Source organism: Mobula hypostoma, chromosome 2 (genome assembly GCF_963921235.1).
Source record: "Mobula hypostoma chromosome 2, sMobHyp1.1, whole genome shotgun sequence".
NCBI lineage: Eukaryota > Metazoa > Chordata > Chondrichthyes > Myliobatiformes > Myliobatidae > Mobula > Mobula hypostoma.
In genome coordinates this window covers 138,867,693-138,886,271 of record NC_086098.1, presented here as the reverse complement: position 1 = coordinate 138,886,271, position 18,579 = coordinate 138,867,693, and the positions used below count along the sequence as shown (strand labels likewise).

Below are 18,579 nucleotides of genomic sequence, written 5' to 3'. Positions count from 1 at the left end.
GAATAGTGCATGAACATGGGATGGCATAGTAATATAGTGGTTAGCGCACTCCATTACAAGTTCAATTCCCCAAGTTGACCCAAGTTCAATTCCTGCCGCTGCCTGTAAGGAGTTTGCATGTTCTCCCTGTGACCGTGTGGGTTTCCTCCGGGTGCTCCAGTTTCCTCCCACAGTCCAAAGACTTGCTGATTGGTAGGTGAATTGGTCATTGTAAATTGTCCCGTGATTAATCGGAGGTTGCTGGACAGCACGGCTCAAAAGGACTGGCAGGGCCTATTCCACGCTGAATCTCAATAAATAAAAGAAGTTTAAATATTTTCTTTTGCACTATTTACTTATTGTTGCAATTGATAGTTTTTATGTCTTTGTACTGTACCGCTGTTGCTCAGCACTGTTGCTGCAAGACAATGTTTCATGTCATATGTCAGTAATAATATATCTTACTCCGATTTTGAAAGATTAATTTGGTGCCATGGGCATCGGAGCTCTTTACCTAGTGGTGGGTAGTGAGGGAAAACTGCAGGAATTGCAGAGAAAGAGCCTGAAGGAGAAAGTTGCAGAAGGCTTTGAAAGACAGAAGGATATACCAGCATGCTGTGGGCTAGGCGGTTGGCAATAGTAACAGTTTCAGAGGGTCTGGAGGTTTACATGTAAACCAGGTGTCTGTATCACCTGATTCAATGCTGTCCCCACTAAGTATTGGGCGGTGTAGTGTATCTCCTATTAATGTTGAAAGTCTGCTTTTTGAAAGAGATTTGGCATGTTTGAAGAGATTTAGCATGTCAACAAATACACTCAAAAACTTCTATAGTTGTACCGTGGAGAGCATTCTGACAGACTGCATCACTGTCTGGTATGGAAGGGCTACTGCACAGGACCGAAAGAAGCTGCAGAAGGTTGTAAATCTAGTCAGCTCCATCTTGAGCACTAGCCTACAAAGTACCCAGGACATCTTTAGGGAGCGGTGTCTCAGAAAGGCAGCGCCCATTATTAAGGACCTCCAGCACCCAGGGCATGCCCTTTTCTCACTGATACCATCAGGCAGGAGATACAGAAGCCTGAAGGCACACACTCAGCAATTCAGGAACAGCTTCTTCCCCTCTGCCATCCGATTCCCGAATGGACATTGAAGCTTTGGACACTACCTCACTTCTTTTAATATACAGTATTTCTGTTTTTGCACATTTTAAAAAATCTATTTAATGTACATAATTGATTTACTTGTTTATTTATTATTATTTTTTCTCTCTCTGCTGGATTATGTATTGCACTGAACTGTTGCTGCTAAGTTTACAAATTTCACGTCACATACTGGTGATAATAAACCTGATTCTGATTCTGAGGATATGTGGTTATTTATGGTCATGTAACTATGGGAAACTAAGTTACCTCATTATGTCAGCTTATTCCCATGGCAAAAATTACCTCACCCTTTTGGAGATATTCCTTTCTCTTCCCCATCTTTCCTTTATCTGTTCTCTGCTAAAGCTCTTCAGTTATGATAATTGGAGATAGAAAAGGGCAATGTTACGGTAGTCATGGGAGATTTCAATATGCAGGTTGATTGGGAAAATCAGATTAGTGCTGGATCCCAAGGGAGAGAATTTGTAGAATGTCTACAAAATGGCATTTTAGAGCAGCTTGTGGTTGAGCCCACTAAAGGATCAGCTATTCTGGATTGGGTGTTGTGACATGAGCCAGATGTATTTAGGGAGTTTAAGGTGAAGGAATCCTTAGGAGGCAGTGATCATAATGTGATAGAATTCACCCTGCAGTTTGAGAAGGAGAAACTAAAGTTAGAAGTATCAACATTACAATGGAGTAAAGGGAATTACAGAGGCTTGAGAGGAGCTGGCCAAAATTGATTGGAAGGCAAAACTAGCAGGGATGACAGCAGAGCAGCAATGGCTGGAGTTTCTGGGAGCAATTTGGAAGGCGCAGGATTGATACATCCCAAAGAAGAAGTCTTCTAAAGGCAGGAAGACACAAACAAGAGAAGTCAAAGCCAGTATATAAGCAAAAGAAAGGGTATATAATAGAGTAAAATTAGTGGAAAGTAAAAGAATTGGCAAACTTTTATAAAACAACAGGAGACAACTGAAAAAGGGGGGAAAAGATGAAATATGAAGGCAAGCTAGCCAACAATATCGAATAGGATACCAAAGGTTTTTCCAATATATAAAGAGTAAATAAGAAGCGAGAGTAAATAAGAAGCGAGAGTAAACATTGGACCTCTGGAAAATGACACTAGAGAGGTAATAATATGGGGCAAGGAAATGGCAGATGAACGGAATAGTGTTTTACATCAGTCTTCACTGTGGAAGACACTAGCAATATACCGGAAATTCAAGAGTGTCAGGGGGCAGAAGTGAGTTCAGTTGCTATTACTGGGGAGAAAGATCTGAAGATAGATAAGTCACCTGGACCAGATGGGCTACACCCCAGGGTTCTGAAAGTGGCAGCAGAAGAGATTGTGGAGGCATTAGTAATTATCTTTCAAGAATCAATGGATTCTGGCATGGTTCCAGAGGACTGGAAAATTGCAAATGTTGTCCACTCTTCAAGAAAGGGGAGAGGCAGAAGAAAGTAAACTGAAGGCCTGTTAGCCTGAACTCAGTGGTTGGGAAAACATTGATGTCGATTGTTAAGGATGTGGATTCAGGGTAAGATACAGAAGCAGAGTTAAACTATTTGGCCCATCATTTATTCATGGCTGATCTATTTCCCTCTCAGCCCCATTCTTCTGCCTTCTCCCTGTATCCCTTCATGCCCTGACTAATCAAGAATCTATCAAACTCTGCCTGACATATACCCGATGACTTGGCCTCCACAGCCACCTGTGGCAACAAATTCCACAGATTCACCACCCTCTGGTTAAAGAAATTCCTCCTCCACTTCATTCTATTGTGAAACTGTGTCTTCTAGTCTTAGACGCCCCACCAATATCCTCTGCACATTCACTCTATCAAGGTTTTACAACATTCAATAGGTTTCAATGAGATCCTCCCTCTTTCTTCTGAATTACAGTGAGTACAGGCCCAGAGCCATCAAATGCTCCTCATACAATAAGCCTTTCAACCTAGAATCATTTTGGTGAACCGCCTCTCCAATGTCAGCACATCCTTTTTTAAATAAGAGGCCCAAAACTGCTCACAATAGTCCAAGAGAGGTCTCACTAGTGCTTAATAAACTCTCAACATTACATCCTTGTTTTTATATACAAGTCTTCTGGAAATGAACGCTAAAATTGCATTTGCCTTCCTCACCACCGACTCAACCTTTAGAGAATCCTGCATGAAGACTCCTAAGTCCCTTTGCACCCCAGATTTTTGTATTTTCTCTCCATTTAGAAAATAGTCTATGCCTTAATTTCTTACACTAAAGTGCTTATCATACACTTCCCGACACAGAATTCCATCTGCCATTTCTTTGCCCATTCTCCCAATCTGTCCAAGTCCTTTCTGTAGCTTCTCTGCTTCCTCATAACTACCCGCCCCTCCACCTATCTTCATATTGTCCGCAAACTTGACCACAAAGCCATCAATTCCGTCATCCAAACCATTAACATATAACGTAAAAGACAGTCCCAGTCAATACCATTGTGGAATATCACTAGTCACCGGCAGCCATCCAGAAAAGGCTTCCATTATTCCCACTCTTCATGTCCTGCCAATCAACCAATGCTCTATCCATGCTCATATCATTCCTGTAATACCATGGGCTCTTAAACTGTTATGTAGCCTCATGTGTGGCACCTTTTCAAAGGCCTTCTGAAAATCCAAGTGCACAAAATCCACATATTCTCCTGTCTCTCCTGCTTGTGGTTTCTTCAAAGAATTCGAACAGACTTATCAGACAAGATTTTCCCTTAAGGAAACTGTGCTGACTCTGCACACTGATTGGGCACAATAACTCCGAAAACTGCTGGGAAGCGCTGCCTTTTTTTATGTTCAGCCGCGGACTTAAATGAAAGTCTTGCTTCTTTTCGTGCTCCGACTCACTGATTGGACACATGATAAAATAGGCCCAAGTCAGCTTGATTTCCTTAAGGGGAAATCTTGCCTGGTGAATCTGTAAGAATTATTTGAGGAAATAACAAGCAGGAGAGACAAAGGAGAATTGGTGGATATTGTGTACTTGGATTTTCAGATGGCCTTTGACAGGGTGCCGCACATGAGGCTGCTTAACAAGCTAAGAGCCCATGGAATTACAGGAAAAATACTAGCATGGGTAGATCATTGGCTAATTGGCAGGAGACAAAGAGTGGGAATGAAGGGAGCCCTTTTTGATCGGCTGCCAGTGACTGTGATGGAACTTGAGCTTTGTAGACAATACAAAGATAGGTGAATGAGCAGGTCGTGTTGAGGAAGCAGGGGGGTTGCAGATGGACTTGGACAGATTGGGAGAATGGGAAAAGAAATGGCAAATGGAATACAGTGTCAGGAAGTGTATGGTCATGCACTTTGGTAGACTCTTTAAAGAAAATTCAGAAATCAGAGATGCAAGGGGTCCTGTGAATCCCTAATGCTGACTTGCAAGTTGAGCTGGTGGTGAGGAAGGCAAATGCAATGGTAGCATTCGATTCTGGAGGTCCAGTATATAAAAGCAAGGATGTAATGCTGAGGCTTTATAAGGCACTGGTGAGACCTCACATGGAATATTGTGAGCAGTTTGGGGCTCCTTATTTAGGAAAGGGTGTGTTGACATTGGAGAGGGTTCAGCGGAGGTTCCCGAGAATGATAGGCTTATCATATGAGGGGTGATTGATGGCTCTGGGCCTTTACTCACGAGAATTTAGAAGAATGAGGGGAGATCTCATTGAGACCTATCGAATATTGAAAGGTCTGCATAGAGTTGATGTGGAAAGGGTGTTTCCTATGGTGAGGGAGTCTAGGACCAGATGGCACAGCCTGAGGATACAGGGATGTCCGTTAAGAATGGAAATAAAGAGGAATTTCTTCAGCCAGAGGGTAGTGTATCTGTGGAATTCATTGCCAGGTCAATGGATATATTTAAGGTGGAGATTGATAGATTCTTGATAAGTCAGGGTGTGAAAGGTTATGGGGAAAAGGCAGGAGAATGGGGTTGAGAGGGAAATGGATCAGCCATGGTGAAATGGCAGAGCAAACTCGATAGCCAAACGAATTGAATTGAATTGAGTTTATTACTTGCATTTCATATACATGAGGAGTAAAAATCTTTGCATTACGTCTCTGTCTAAATGTGCAATGTGCAATTTATAGTAAGTTATAATAAATAGTGTGTACAACAGGACAGTCAATATAACATAGACATACAATTGTATCAGCATGAATTAAGCAGTCTGATGGAAAAAGCTGTCCTGGATCTTGCTGGTTCTGGCTTTTATGCTGTGGTACCGTTTCCCAGATGGTAGCAGCCGGAACAGTTTGTGGTTGGAGTGACTCGGGTCCCCAATGATCCTTCGGGCCCTTGTTACACACCTGTCTTTGTAAATGTCCTTGAGTTCACACCTACAGGGCTGTCCACACCACTCTCTGCAGAGTCCTGTAATTGAGGAAAGTACAGTTCCCATACGGCTGGTCAGGATGCTCTCAAATGTGCCCCTGCAGAAAGTTATTAGGACTGGGGGCCCATACCAAACTTCTTCAACCATCTGACATGAAAGAGGCGCTGTTGTGCCTTTTTCACCACACAACTGGTATGCATAGACCACGTGAGTTCCTCGGTGATGAGTATGCCAAGGAACTTAAAGCTGTTCACCCTCTCAACCCCAGATCCATTGATGTCAACAGGGGCTAGCCGGTATCCGTTCCTCCTGTAGTCCACAACCAGCTCCTTTGTTTTTGCGACATTACGGGAGAGGTTGTTTTCTTGACACTACTGTGTCAGGGTGATGACTTGCTTCTGTAGGCTGCCTCGTTATTATTTGAGATTAGTATCGTCAGCAAATGTAATAATGCTGCACCCATGTCTTATGGACCTGAAGCTTAACTGTGTTTCTTTTTCCACAGATGCAGCCTGATCTATTAAATGCTTTCAGCATTTTCTGTTTTTATTTCACATAACATTTTATTCAGGTATTGAACGTCCTTGCACTTTTTCCCCTGCTGCATTCTGCAGATAGATGCAGGAAGAGAATCATATGTTCTCGAAAGGGAAACAAACATTTTACCCCACTTTTTCCATGCTGGTCATCAAATACTGTTTGTACTAATTCCATTTCCCAGCTCTCAGCCGTGTCTTATGTGCCATGGCTGTTCTGCCCATTATGCCAGGACCAGCTGTTAGATTTGTCCAAACTCTCTCCTTGCCTCAGCAACATCTTCAATTTAATCACTGGCTTTGCAACCACTGGGATTAACTATTTTCCTTATCAGAGCTCTTCTTTTCTTCTTACAAGGTTAATTAAGAAGTTTTGGCCATGGATCTCACTGCCATACGATTATAGAACAAAAGGATTGTGGTAGCATTGAAAGAGGCTGTTTCTCCCACTGAGTCAGCCTCTCGTATAGCGACCCCACCCGCCCCATTCCTTCACTGTACCCTAGTCCCAGACCCTGTACTTATAAACAGATTTCTTAAATTTCCTCCAGGACAATGTCTATAATTTGAATTCATACTCTGTGAGCCAAGAACTTCACAAACATCTAGTTCCTCGGTCATAAAGTGTAGCTTATTTCAAACCATTTCACATAGGTACAAAAACAATTTTGACATCTGTGACATTTATTTGTAAGTGAAAATTTTGGGATGAAAGAAAATGGAGACAAGTTATTGAAGAAAATTATATACCTGAACATCTTTAATTCCTTCGGTAACATTTATCAGGTTGTCACCAGCGTTGGTAACTGTCAACCCTGAGAACTACATTCCACACAACGTAATGTTCAATCCAGCCTTTAGTTTGCCAGAAACTTAATCCTATCCATGAGGTGCACATAGCCAGGACTGTGGCAATCACATCCGAATCTGTTCAGTTTACCACCATTAAGCAAGGAAATAAGCATCCAATGTGTCCACTTAAAATATTCTTGCTGTGAAGTCTCAAACTGCATTTCTTTGGAATAGGTTAATCCTCCTGAAGGAATTCACAATTATTTTCACCAGTAGATTACAGAGAGGCTTGGACTGAGCAGAAGGCAGCAGCATCTATCGTCACACAGTATCTCCAGTTTCAATGCTGTCCCCACTGGGTATTCACCCAGCTGAGGATGTAGCTGCTGCTGGCATTGAAAACCTGCTTTTGTAGGAAGATTTGAGGCTTATTTATGTTCTTGTGACTCCAGAAAAGTTTGAACCCCATGAGTTCCAGTTCCTTCAGCAGGCTGTACCAGTATCGAACTACATCATTGTCACCCCCGCCGACCTCGAACCCGGGCCAGTGTAGGTGTATTACGAAGACCAGCTGTCCAATTTCTTCAATGACATTTTCCAGAATTAGATTTTCCAGAATCTTCCATTCTGCACTCTCCAAGTCTGCCTTGAGAACATCAATCTGGAAAGAGTAAACAGATTTGTTGGAGCAATTTTTAATTGTCTGCCACACAGGAATATAGACTGCTCGGAATATATGAACTAGGAACATATCCAAACTAACAGCTTATTGACCTTCATTTAGAGAATTATCCACAACATCTAGCCTGGCATTCTGGTGCTGTAATGTGGAAGTGAGGCAAGACCACAATATAACCTCTAATCCTCCTGTTGAGGGTCCCACAGCAATTATTGAAGGTGGGTTCTTGTTAGGTTCTGGTAAATTGTTCCTTTGTCTGATGTCACCTGAATACATTCTCTCATCATTTTCTTCGGCTACTTGTGGGAAATTGCTGTGTGCAAATTTGCTAAAATCATGAGCAAACTTCAAAAGGCTCTCTATTAGCTGTAACATACTGTTGGAAACTGTAAGGTCATGGTAATTATAAGCCTTTTCTTAGTGGCTCACCTTGAAATGGAGGTAGCTATGTGGTACTGGAAATGTCAGAGAGTCTCCCTTTTATGGCATCTCAGCCAGTATACTATCAGGGGATTCATGTCTGGTCTCAGGCTACTCGGCAAGACAATGCCAAATCAGATTCCAGACTGTGCTACAAAAATAAGAACCTACGTTTGTACAAGGTGGAGCAGCTGCCCACTGAGCTTGCTGGCCATCCGGTAGGGACGGTAGTGAATCAGGCAGAATCCGAAGGCTGGCACATAAGGGTTACCATCTGAACACAGGGGGTGACAATGAGCACGAGGACTTCTTGCACCAAACAAAAACAATTTCTCAAAGTGTTGCTTCAGTGCAAGGGGAAGTCAACATATTTTTCCAAAACTGACAAATTTATACTTTATACTTTATTGTCACCAAACAATTGATACTAGAACGTACAATCATCACAGCGATATTTGATTCTGTGCTTCCCGCTCCCTGGATTACAAATCACTAGTAAATATTAAAAATTTAAATTATAAATCATAAATAGAAAATAGAAAAATGGGAAGTAAGGTAGTGCAAAAAAAAAAACGAGAGGCAGGTCCGGATATTTGGAGGGTACAGCCCAGATCTGGGTCAGGATCCGTTCAGCAGTCTTATCACAGTTGGAAAGAAGCTGTTCCCAAATCTGACCGTATGAGTCTTCAAGCTCCTGAGCCTTCTACTGGAGGGAAGAGGGACGAAATGTGTGTTGGCTGGGTGGGTCGTGTCCTTGATTATCCTGGCAGTACTGCTCCGACAGCGTGCGGTGTGAAGTGAGTCCACGGACAGAAGATTGGTTTGCGTGTTGTGCTGCGCCGTGTTCACGATCTTCTGCAGCTTCTTCCGGTCTTGGACAGGACAACATCCATACCAGGTTGTGATGCACCCTAGAAGAATGCTTTCTACAGTGCATCTATAAAAATTAGTGAGGGTTTTAGGGGACAGGCCAAATTTACTTTTGTCTCCAGTAAAGTGATGGATTCTGTCTTGGGAAACCGTTCTATTTTGGATTTTTTTTTTGGTAATTGGTTAACTTCCATAGGGCGGTGGGGGAGGGGGGGTACAGAAGTCTTGGGAACCACACTGCATGATTCAGGAATTGTTAATACCCTACAACCATCTGGCTCCTGAAAAGGTGTTGGTAACTTCATTCACTACTGCTCTGAACTGATTCTATAGCTTACAGACTCACTTGCAAGGACACTTTGCAACTCATGTTCACAGCAGCACTTCTATTTGCACATTCGCTGTTCGTCTGTTAATGTATAGTTTTTCTTAAAATTCGATTTCATTTCTTTTTTCCCCTGTAAATGCCTGCAGGAAAGTCAATCTCAGGGTAATGTCTGGTACCATACATGTACTCTGATATTTGAACTTTACTATTGGCACGTGCACCAAGATACAGTGAAAAACTTCACCACCCATAGACAGCATTTCAAAGTATAAGTATGTCGAGTTAGTACAAAAGGAAAAGCAAAAACAGAATGCAGAATATCGTGTTAGAGACGCAGCAAAATTGCAGTCTGGGCAGAAAATAAGGTACAAGGATTACGACAAGGTAGATTGTGAGGTCAAGAGCTCATCTTGATCGGACAATAGTTCCATTCAATTCAGACTAATCTTTTCAATACTTTGCCTGAATTCTTTGCTTTTCCCCAAGCTACACTACTGCTACATGCTTCTATTCTCCCACACAAACCAACTTTGCAGGGGCCCTGATTTGCAATAGTAATTGAGGAGTGACTGATACCACGCTGTGGATAGCTTGGGCTTAGAAATGTCTTGAATCTTCCCCAGTTTATTCCTCTTTTAAAGCTTGCAAGGTTAGGCTTTTGAGAGCACCCTCACTTCCAGGGATATGGACATCCTTGGCAAAGCTAGTGCTTATTGTCCGGTCCTAATTGCTCTCAAGAAGGTGATGCTGAGCTATTTGGTTGAACTGCTATCGTGAAGATAATCACAGGAAGATAACTCATGACATGTCCCAAGCACAACTCAATAGAAATATAATATTCAGCCACTGGTCACCCACCATTTTCCATATTCAGAAAAGCATATCATTTGGAAGACTTTAAGACCATAAGGCATAGGAACAGAATGAGCCTGTTTGGCCCATCAACCCTCCTGTACCATTTCATCATGGCTGATCCATTTCCCTCTCAACCCCATTCTCCTGCCTCCTCCCCGTAACCTTTCAAGACCTGACTAATCAAGCACCTATCAACCTCCGCCTTAAATGCACCCAGTGACCTGGCCTCCACAGCCACCTGTGGCAACGAATTCCATAATTCACCACCCCTTAGCTAAAGAAATTCCTCCTCATCTCTGTTCTAAACAGAAGTTCTTCTACTTTGAGGCTGTGTCCTCTGGTTCTAGACCCCCCCCCCACCAAAGGAAACATCCTCTTTACGTCCACTCTACCTCGGCCTTTCAACATTTTCAATGAGATCCCCACTATTCTTCTAAATTCCAGCGAGTACAGGCCCAGAGCATTCAGCCGCTGCTCACATGATAACCCTTTCATTCCCAGTATTTTCTTGTGAACCTCCTCCGAAACCCTCTCCAACGTCAGCACAATCCCACAAGCATGATAGGCCAGCAGTTCAAGGAGATTTCCTCTGCTTTACAGTAGCTTTATGAGTATCGCTGACAATGAGTTCAGTCTTTTCAATGACTCTGTTCTTACTTTGCACTTCCTAATTTTGGTTTTGCTAAAATATAACAGTAATTAATAGGTTTGGAGAAGCCTGGGTTGAGATTTCGTAAAGCTTATGATACTATATTGCACTGTTAGCAGATTCTTGTACAGCAAAATGGACACTTGACCTTACAATCTACCTTGTTATGATCCTGTATTTTATCGTTTAACCCGACTGCACTTTTTCCAGTAGCTTTTACACTTTAATCTGCATTGTTATTGTTTTACCTTATTCTTGCTCAATACACTGTGTAATAATTTTATCTGCATAAACAGTATGCAAGCCAGTTTTTCACTGTATCTTGTACATGTAACAATAATAAGCCAATAATAAGTCAATACCTTTTTCTCCTGAGAGGATCAACATCTTTTATTCCCTGTCCTGACTTATTTCCCAGATGGTACATCAGCTCTACACAACTTAAAAAGCCACTAACCAATCCTCTATTAAGGAGCAGGGAGGAGAGAGACTCTGTCCAACTTTCCCAGGAGGTGCAAATGCTGGAATCTAGAGTCCAGGTTTTTTTTTGGTCCAATTGTCCATTTTTTAATGTGTGGAGCCAGGTAAGGAGGATGGGCGTTGTGAAGATGCACTTGGAAAGAGACCAAACCAGCATCCACTGATGCTGAAGCAAATTAGGGCTCTGGATTCCATCAACACATAAAATTCAACATGTTGTGGATATGGCCATGGGCTAAACGCAAGCAAACTTGTTATTTGAAAAGCAAAGAACTTAATATCTTAAGTAATTATAATTTCCTTCTTCCAGTCATATTGGCCATCTCCGAGGATGCAAAACAGAAAGACACCGATTAAGAGCAGGGCAAAGACACTGGTCTCAGCCAAGGACACCACTGGTTAAGCCAAATATCACTGTCAGCTCCCCCCCCACCTCCTAAACTCTCATAACCTGGCAGTGAGCGACTCAAATCAATTCTTAAATTGTTCAGTCAAAAGAATCTATGTAAATCTCCACAAACATACCGTATGTCTAGGGCCAAAGAAAGAAACCTATTTGGTTTATTGAGCCTGCTGCTCCATTTGTCTCTTTAGTTTTGTATTTCCTATGACAAAGGAGGTTATCTGCCCATCAAAATGATAGTGCAGTTCCCATTCTCCCTCCACACCTCTTATTTCCCTGTGATCTCTTCCACTACACACCCTCTTCTGCCACCTGACTACACAAGGGACAACACTAGAAAGTCAGCCACCAAATAGTTCACCCTCGGGATTTGGGAGGGAACCAGAGGACCAGGATTCAAAATGTTCAAATTTCATACAGGATCCAAGGTCAGCGTCAAATCCAGGTAACTAGATCTACAACCCTGCAGCACTAGTAGCAGTGCCAAACACTTCGATGAGATCATGTGTCCTAACTTCTTAAGGATCCTTTTATTTATATTCCTCAAAACTTATGAAAAGTTAGTGGCAGTCTTGAAAACTGTGTGTGTTCAGTATTTGCTGCAATTCTGGGGGGGCCTGAATCTCAACTTTGTCCATCTTTGTGTGAGGCGTTCCTCATGGTCTCGTCTCTAAAGGATCCAGTTTTCGTTAGAAGATGAGGCACCATGTTCTGAACTCCTCAGTAATGGAATCAGCATCTCTTCTGCATCTACTTCAGATTATCATTCAGATATCTCAGACAGAGCATGCCTTGCACTTTCAAATTCAAGGTTGTGAAAGCCCAAGGCCGACCCAAAAACATTTTTTAAAGAAGGCAGAGCCTTCTCATGGAGAAAGGTTTGAGATAGCAATCATTTGTAAATTTGGATCTACTTTCACTGCAAGGCAAAAATGGTACTGAACACCAAGACCATTCCTAAAATTGTCCTACTCGATGGAGTTCAGAAGGATGGGTGAGGCTGGTGGGGGGTATCTCATTGAAACCAATCAGATAGTGAAAGGCCTAGATAGAGTGCATGTGGAGGTAACCAAATATTGATGGGGTTTGGTAGCAACTAGCGGCAATTAGTACATATTTACAGGGCTCTATCACAGCTTCTGAATGCACTGATATACAAATTGTATCCATCTACTAAAGAAAATAAATTATTTGGGCTCCTTCCCACATGTTACGCAAAGCCTGAAATGATCCAAATCTGATCTCTATGGGCCCAAGTAAGCACGTCCTCTGTCACCATTACATCAAAGGGAAGGGTGACGCTGCAAACACAACTGGCTGACATGAAACACTTGCATTAAAACAAAGCAGCACTTGAGCAAGACACACTAAAATGTGCAGCTTGCTGAAATAATGCTCAGCAGAGTGGTTACTTTGTTCTGTGTGTGTGCTTGGTTTTTATTTCACATTTTCGACTGAATTGAGGGGAAATTGCATAATTATGATGGCCCTGCCAGCTCTTCGAGTTCACAGTAAACAGACTATGTATGGTAAGCCTGCACAGTGTGCTGTCATGGAAACAGGGACACGCACCTCCCACAGCAAAGGAGTAAGAAAATAATGAACTGGACAAACTCCAGCAGCGGATGACTCCTGTCCTAAAATAAATCATAAACATCATTGTTTTTCTTTTGTCAGCTGGATGAAGTGCAAGGATATCTCTGAATGTAGTGAGAAAAAGACCCTCTCTAAGACTAGTCTGGCCAGGGCAGCACTGAGATGCAATGCGAGGGGCTCACTTTAAGCAGGGGCCTTGACCAAGCAGTTGTTAAAGATTCCATAAGACCATAAGATATAGGAGCAGAAGTAGGCCATTTGGCCCATCAAGCTGCTCCACCATTGGCTGATCATTTTTCAACTCCATTCTTCCGCCTTCTCCCCGTAACCCTTAACCAATCAAGAACCCATCAGTCTTTGCCATAAGTAAACCCAATAACTTGGCCTCCACAGACCTCTGTGGCAATGAATTCCATAGATTCACCAACCCCCCCCCCCCCCCCCGGCTGAAGAAATCCCTCCTCATCTCAGTTTTAAAGGGTTGTCCCTGTATTCCGAGGCTGTGCCTTCGATCCTAGACTCTCCCACTGCTGGAGACATCCTCTCCACATGTGCTCTATCCAGGCCTTTCACTATCTGATCAGTGAGATCCCCTCCCCCTCCCCATCCTTCTGAACTCCATCGAGGACAGGTCCAATTTAGTTTTAAGCAAAGATTTGATGTTCAGTAGTGTTTTTAGTAGTTCCCATAACGATTCTGTACCACCTGTCACTCACAGGCAAACTTGTCTAATTGGCCCTAATGGAACCTGTGACTTTCAAAGGCCTCGGCAAGGCAGAAGCTAGGTTTAAGGTCTCAGGCTTCTTAGATGATTAAGGAGTAATGTATAATTCTACCTGTAATCATATAGAAAGCTCTGGATACGCAATTCTAAAGCGTATGCATTAGAATATTGCAGAATAAAGGCAGGGGTCCCTGAACTGTGCATTTAGTTCGTGTTTTAAAGTGCTAAACAATTTCTAGGCCAGGGACATGGTAAAGTTGGTGATTTTAAAGGGGAAGTATTTAATGATTTAACCTTGTCATCCAGAAATATGTGTTCAGTTATATTTCAGACCATGGAAAGCTGAAGATCTGGAGACGGCACACTTCGTGCCTTTTCCCCACTGATGCTGCCTATAGCCAGGGATTCAGTGGTGGGCATGTTTTCCACGGGACACCCACTGTCAGTTCTCTGCCCTCCACCAGCTCTCTGCAGCTGTAAAATGCAGCGGAGTTGGCACTGATCTCTGCTCCTTTCATCCCCAGAATCCCAACATAGGCACTTTTGAATCGGCTTTTCTTTCAGGGTCCACCTAACTTCCTTCGGCCCAGGTCCCCACAGAGCTCTCTATACCCATCAAGAGTTTATTTGCCACATCTCTATCTGTATATAGTGATGCTCTGTATCCCTTTTCTCTTTTTTTTTGGCGCGTGCATCCGTGCGTGCATGCGATGATGTCTTTTTCAAGCCTTTACAAGGCGCGGAGCGAGAGAGAGAGACCGTTTGGCGCGACAATCCTCATACAGACATTTCCACAGTATCGTTCCCTTTCATTTTACGAGGTCGAGTTGCGATCTCGACAGTCAAGCCGGCACGGATGAAAAGCGTACTCGGGAGCAGCCCCGACTGGACTTGAACCCGGGAACCTCCGTGCCAGGTCTGGCGCTGATGCCATTGCGCCACCAGCCGGCCCCTAGCTCTGTATCCCTTTTCTTGCCTTTTTGCCCAATGCCAAATTGCCTCTCACCTGAAGAGAGAGTTAAGTCAACCACAGTAGTGGGTCTGGAGTCCAATATATAGATTTTTATTCCTGAAGGACATTTGTGAACCAGATGCATTTCTAACCAACCCATCAGTTTATGTTTGGCCTCAAATCCATTTAATGATTAATTTTTAAGTACTCAGCTGCTGTGGTGGGATTCAAACTCCCGTTCTGGGATCTAGAAATCTGTGTGTTGCCCCAGTAACACGCGAAATGCTATGCTGCTGAAGTGTTTAAGGATAAAGCACCTGTGGCCACAGAATCAGAATCAAGTTTAGTATCAGTGGCAGAAAGTACTTTGTGAAATTTGTCGTTGAGTGGCAGCAGTACACTGCAATACAGAATAAAAACTGTAAATTACAGTAAGTATATATATTTTTAAAATTAAACTAAATATATAGTGCAAAAAGAGGGAAAAGAAGCAGTGAGGTAGTGTTCATGGGTTCAATGTCCATTTGGAAATCTGATGAGGATATATGGATTGTGAGCGCAAACATCTTTGGGAAAGAGCTCGGAATCGGAATCGGAATCAGAATCAGGTCGATCGTCACTGACCATGCTGTGAAATGTGTTGTTTTCTGGCAGTGACATTACATTACTATCAGTTACATAAAATAATACTGCAAAAGACGAGTAGCCAGGTAGTGTTCACGGACTGATCAGAAATCTGACGGCAGAGGGGAAGTAGCTGTTCCTCAGACGTTGAGTGTGGGTCTTCAGGCTTCCAGCTATCCTCCTCCCCCTCCCCCCAACTTTTTTTATTCTGGCATCTTCCCCCTTCCTTTCCACAGTCCTGAAGAAAGGTCTCGACAGAAATGTTGACTGTTTATTCATTTCCATGGTTGCTGCCTGACCTGCTGAGTTCCTTCGGCATTTTGTGTGTTCCTCTGGATTTCCAGCTTCCGCAGAATCTATCTATTTGTTTGTTCGTTTATTTACTTATTGAGACACAGTGCAGAATAGGCCCTCCAGCAACCCCACGATTTAACCCGAACTTCATCACAGGACAATTTACAATGACCAATTAACCTACCTACTGGTACGTCTTTGAACTGTGGGAAGAAACCAGAGCACTTGGGGGAAACCCACGCGATCACGGGAGGAACATACAAACTTCCTACAGCTAGCAGCAGGAATTGAACCCTTGTCGCCTGAACCGTAAAGTGTTGTGCTAATCACTACTCTACCATGCCACACTCATGGTTATGATTTGCTGTTCCTAAACCCCTCCCTGATGGTAATGAGAAAAGGACATGTCCCGAGCAGTAAGGGGTGAGTGATGATGATGTCAGAAATCAGGAAAGAATGAGAGATGATGTCAGAAATCAGGAAGGAAGGAGTGATGATGTCAGAAATCAAGAAGGAATGAGCAATGATGTCAGAAATCAGGAAAAAAATTGACTGATGATGTTGGAAATCAGGAAGGAGTAAGGTTTGATCCCAAGCATGTCTCTGAGCCCCTGCAGAAAATTATTTGGTGAGGGAGGAACCCAAGTCACTGCAAATTAAAAACGGGAAAGATAGCATCGTTTTGAGGCACATAAAGCTTCATCTACTGTATGGATAAGCTGAAGAAAATGCACTGAACACTGGAGAGTGATGTGTTACCATGATTTCTAATGGGGAAGAAACAATGCTGACATGGGCAAGATTAAATAAATGTATTAAACAATAAATAAATAAATTATAGAAGCATTATCATTATTAGTACCAATCCTTCACAGCTGTCACATATACTGATGATACTTGGTCAATCAAGTCAATACTGACTCCTGAAGCACTAACCACTGACTACTCCCCCACTCCCGCCCCACCAATTCTCCTGCCACGCACCCCCACACCAGGGAGTTTATAGTAAAGAACTAACCTGCTGGAATGTCTTTGGAGTGTGGAAGGAAACGGGAGCATTTGGTGAAAACTCACACGGTCACAGGGGAAATGTGTAAGCTTCCTATAGATGCTGTCCGACCTCCTGAGAGTTTCCACATTTTCCAATTTTCTTTCAGGTTCCCAGCATTTGCAGGTTTTTTATGATACTTGTTTTTTTTTTCTCGATCCTTTCAGCAACTGGGGTTAATTTCGCTCCGGGGTTAATCTTGCGAGCCACGTGTGTGCAGTTTTTTTGATTTTTCCGTCAAGCCATGTTACCGATTAGGCCATAATCAGGTCAGACCTTGACACGGATCACAAGCAGCAGTAACCGCTGCTCTGCAGAACTACTGGCACCCCCTCAGTGTAGTGCCTCAGTAATTCACTGATCCCCTCTGACACCCACAGGTGCTTCAAAGAGCATCTGTAATAACAAGTCAGACCATAAGACATAGGAGCAGAATTAGGCCATTTGGCCCATTGAATCTGCTCCGCCATTTAATCATAGCTGATCTTTTTTTCTCCTTCTCAACCTCATTTCCCAGCCTTCTCCCTGTAACCTTTGATGCCATGTCCAATCAATAACCTATCAATCTCTGCCTTAAATGCACCCAGTGACCTGGCCTCCACAGCGGCATGTGGCAACAAATTCCACAAAGTCACCACCCTCTGGCTAAAGAAATTTCTCCGCATCTCTGTTTTGAAAGGATGCCCCTCTATCCTGAGACTGTGCCCTCTTGTCCTAGACTCCCCCACCATGGAAAACATTGTTTCCACGTCTACTCTGTCTAGGCCTTTCAACATTCGAAAGGTTTCAATGAAATCCCCCCTTCATCCTTCTGAATTCCAACGAGTACAGACCCAGAGCCATCAAACTTTCCTCATATGATAAACCTTTCATTCCCGGAATCATCCTTGTGAACCTCCTCTGGACCCTTTCTAATGTCAGCACATCTCTTCTAAGATGAGGGGCCCAAAACTGCTCAAATACTCAAGGTGAGGCCTCACCAGTGCCTTATAAAGCCTCAGCATCACATCCCTGCTCTTGTATTCGAGACTCTTGAAATGAATGCTAGCATGGCATTTACTTTTCTCACCACCGACTCAACCTGTAAGTTAACCTTTAGGGTGTTCTGCACAAGGATTCCCAAGTCCCTTTGCATCTCAGATTTTTGGATTTTCTCCCTGTTTAGAAAACAGCCCACACATTTATTTCTACTACTAAAGTGCATGACCATGCATTTTCCAACATTGTATTTCATTTGCCACTTTCTTGTCCATTCTCCTAATCTAAGTCCTTCTGCATCCTACCTGTTTCCTCAACACTACCTGCCCCTCTACCAATCCTTGTATCATTTGCAAACTTGGCAACAAAGCCTTCTATTTCATCATTTAAATCATATACAGCATAAAAAGAAGTGGTCCCAACATCGACCCATGCGGAATGCCACTAGTCATTGGCAGCCAACCCGACAAGGATCCTTTTATTCCTACTCGCTGCCTTCTTCCAATCAGCCAATGTTCTAACCATCTTAGTAACTTTCCTGTAATACCATGGGTTCTTAACTTGGTAAGCAGCCTCATATGCGGCACGTTATCAAAGGCCTTCTGAAAGTCCAAATATACAACATCTACTGCATCCCCTTTATCTATTCAAATTGTAATCTCCTCAAAGACAGGTTTGTCAGGCAGAGTTTTCCCTGAAGGAAACCATGCTGACTTTGTCCTACCTTGTCCTGTGTCACCAAGTACTCCATCACCTCATCCATAACAATTGACTCTAACGTCTTCCCAACCACTGAGGTCCGGCTAACTGGTCTATAATTTCCTTTCTGCTGCCTTCCTCCTTTCTTAAAGAGTGGAGCGACA

General features: G+C 43.0%; 1 protein-coding gene across 1 annotated transcript in view; it reads right to left on the bottom strand.

The window, feature by feature from the left end:
* Positions 1–5,163: 5,163 nt before the first annotated feature.
* mettl24 (methyltransferase like 24) overlaps positions 5,164–18,579 on the bottom strand; it is a 109,062-nt gene continuing 95,646 nt past the window's right edge. Inside the window, exon 5 of the mRNA XM_063040769.1 lies at positions 5,164–7,477. Within this exon, the coding sequence (XP_062896839.1) occupies positions 7,157–7,477 (321 nt within the window). The 3' untranslated portion in view covers positions 5,164–7,156. The remainder of the gene's footprint in view (positions 7,478–18,579) is intronic.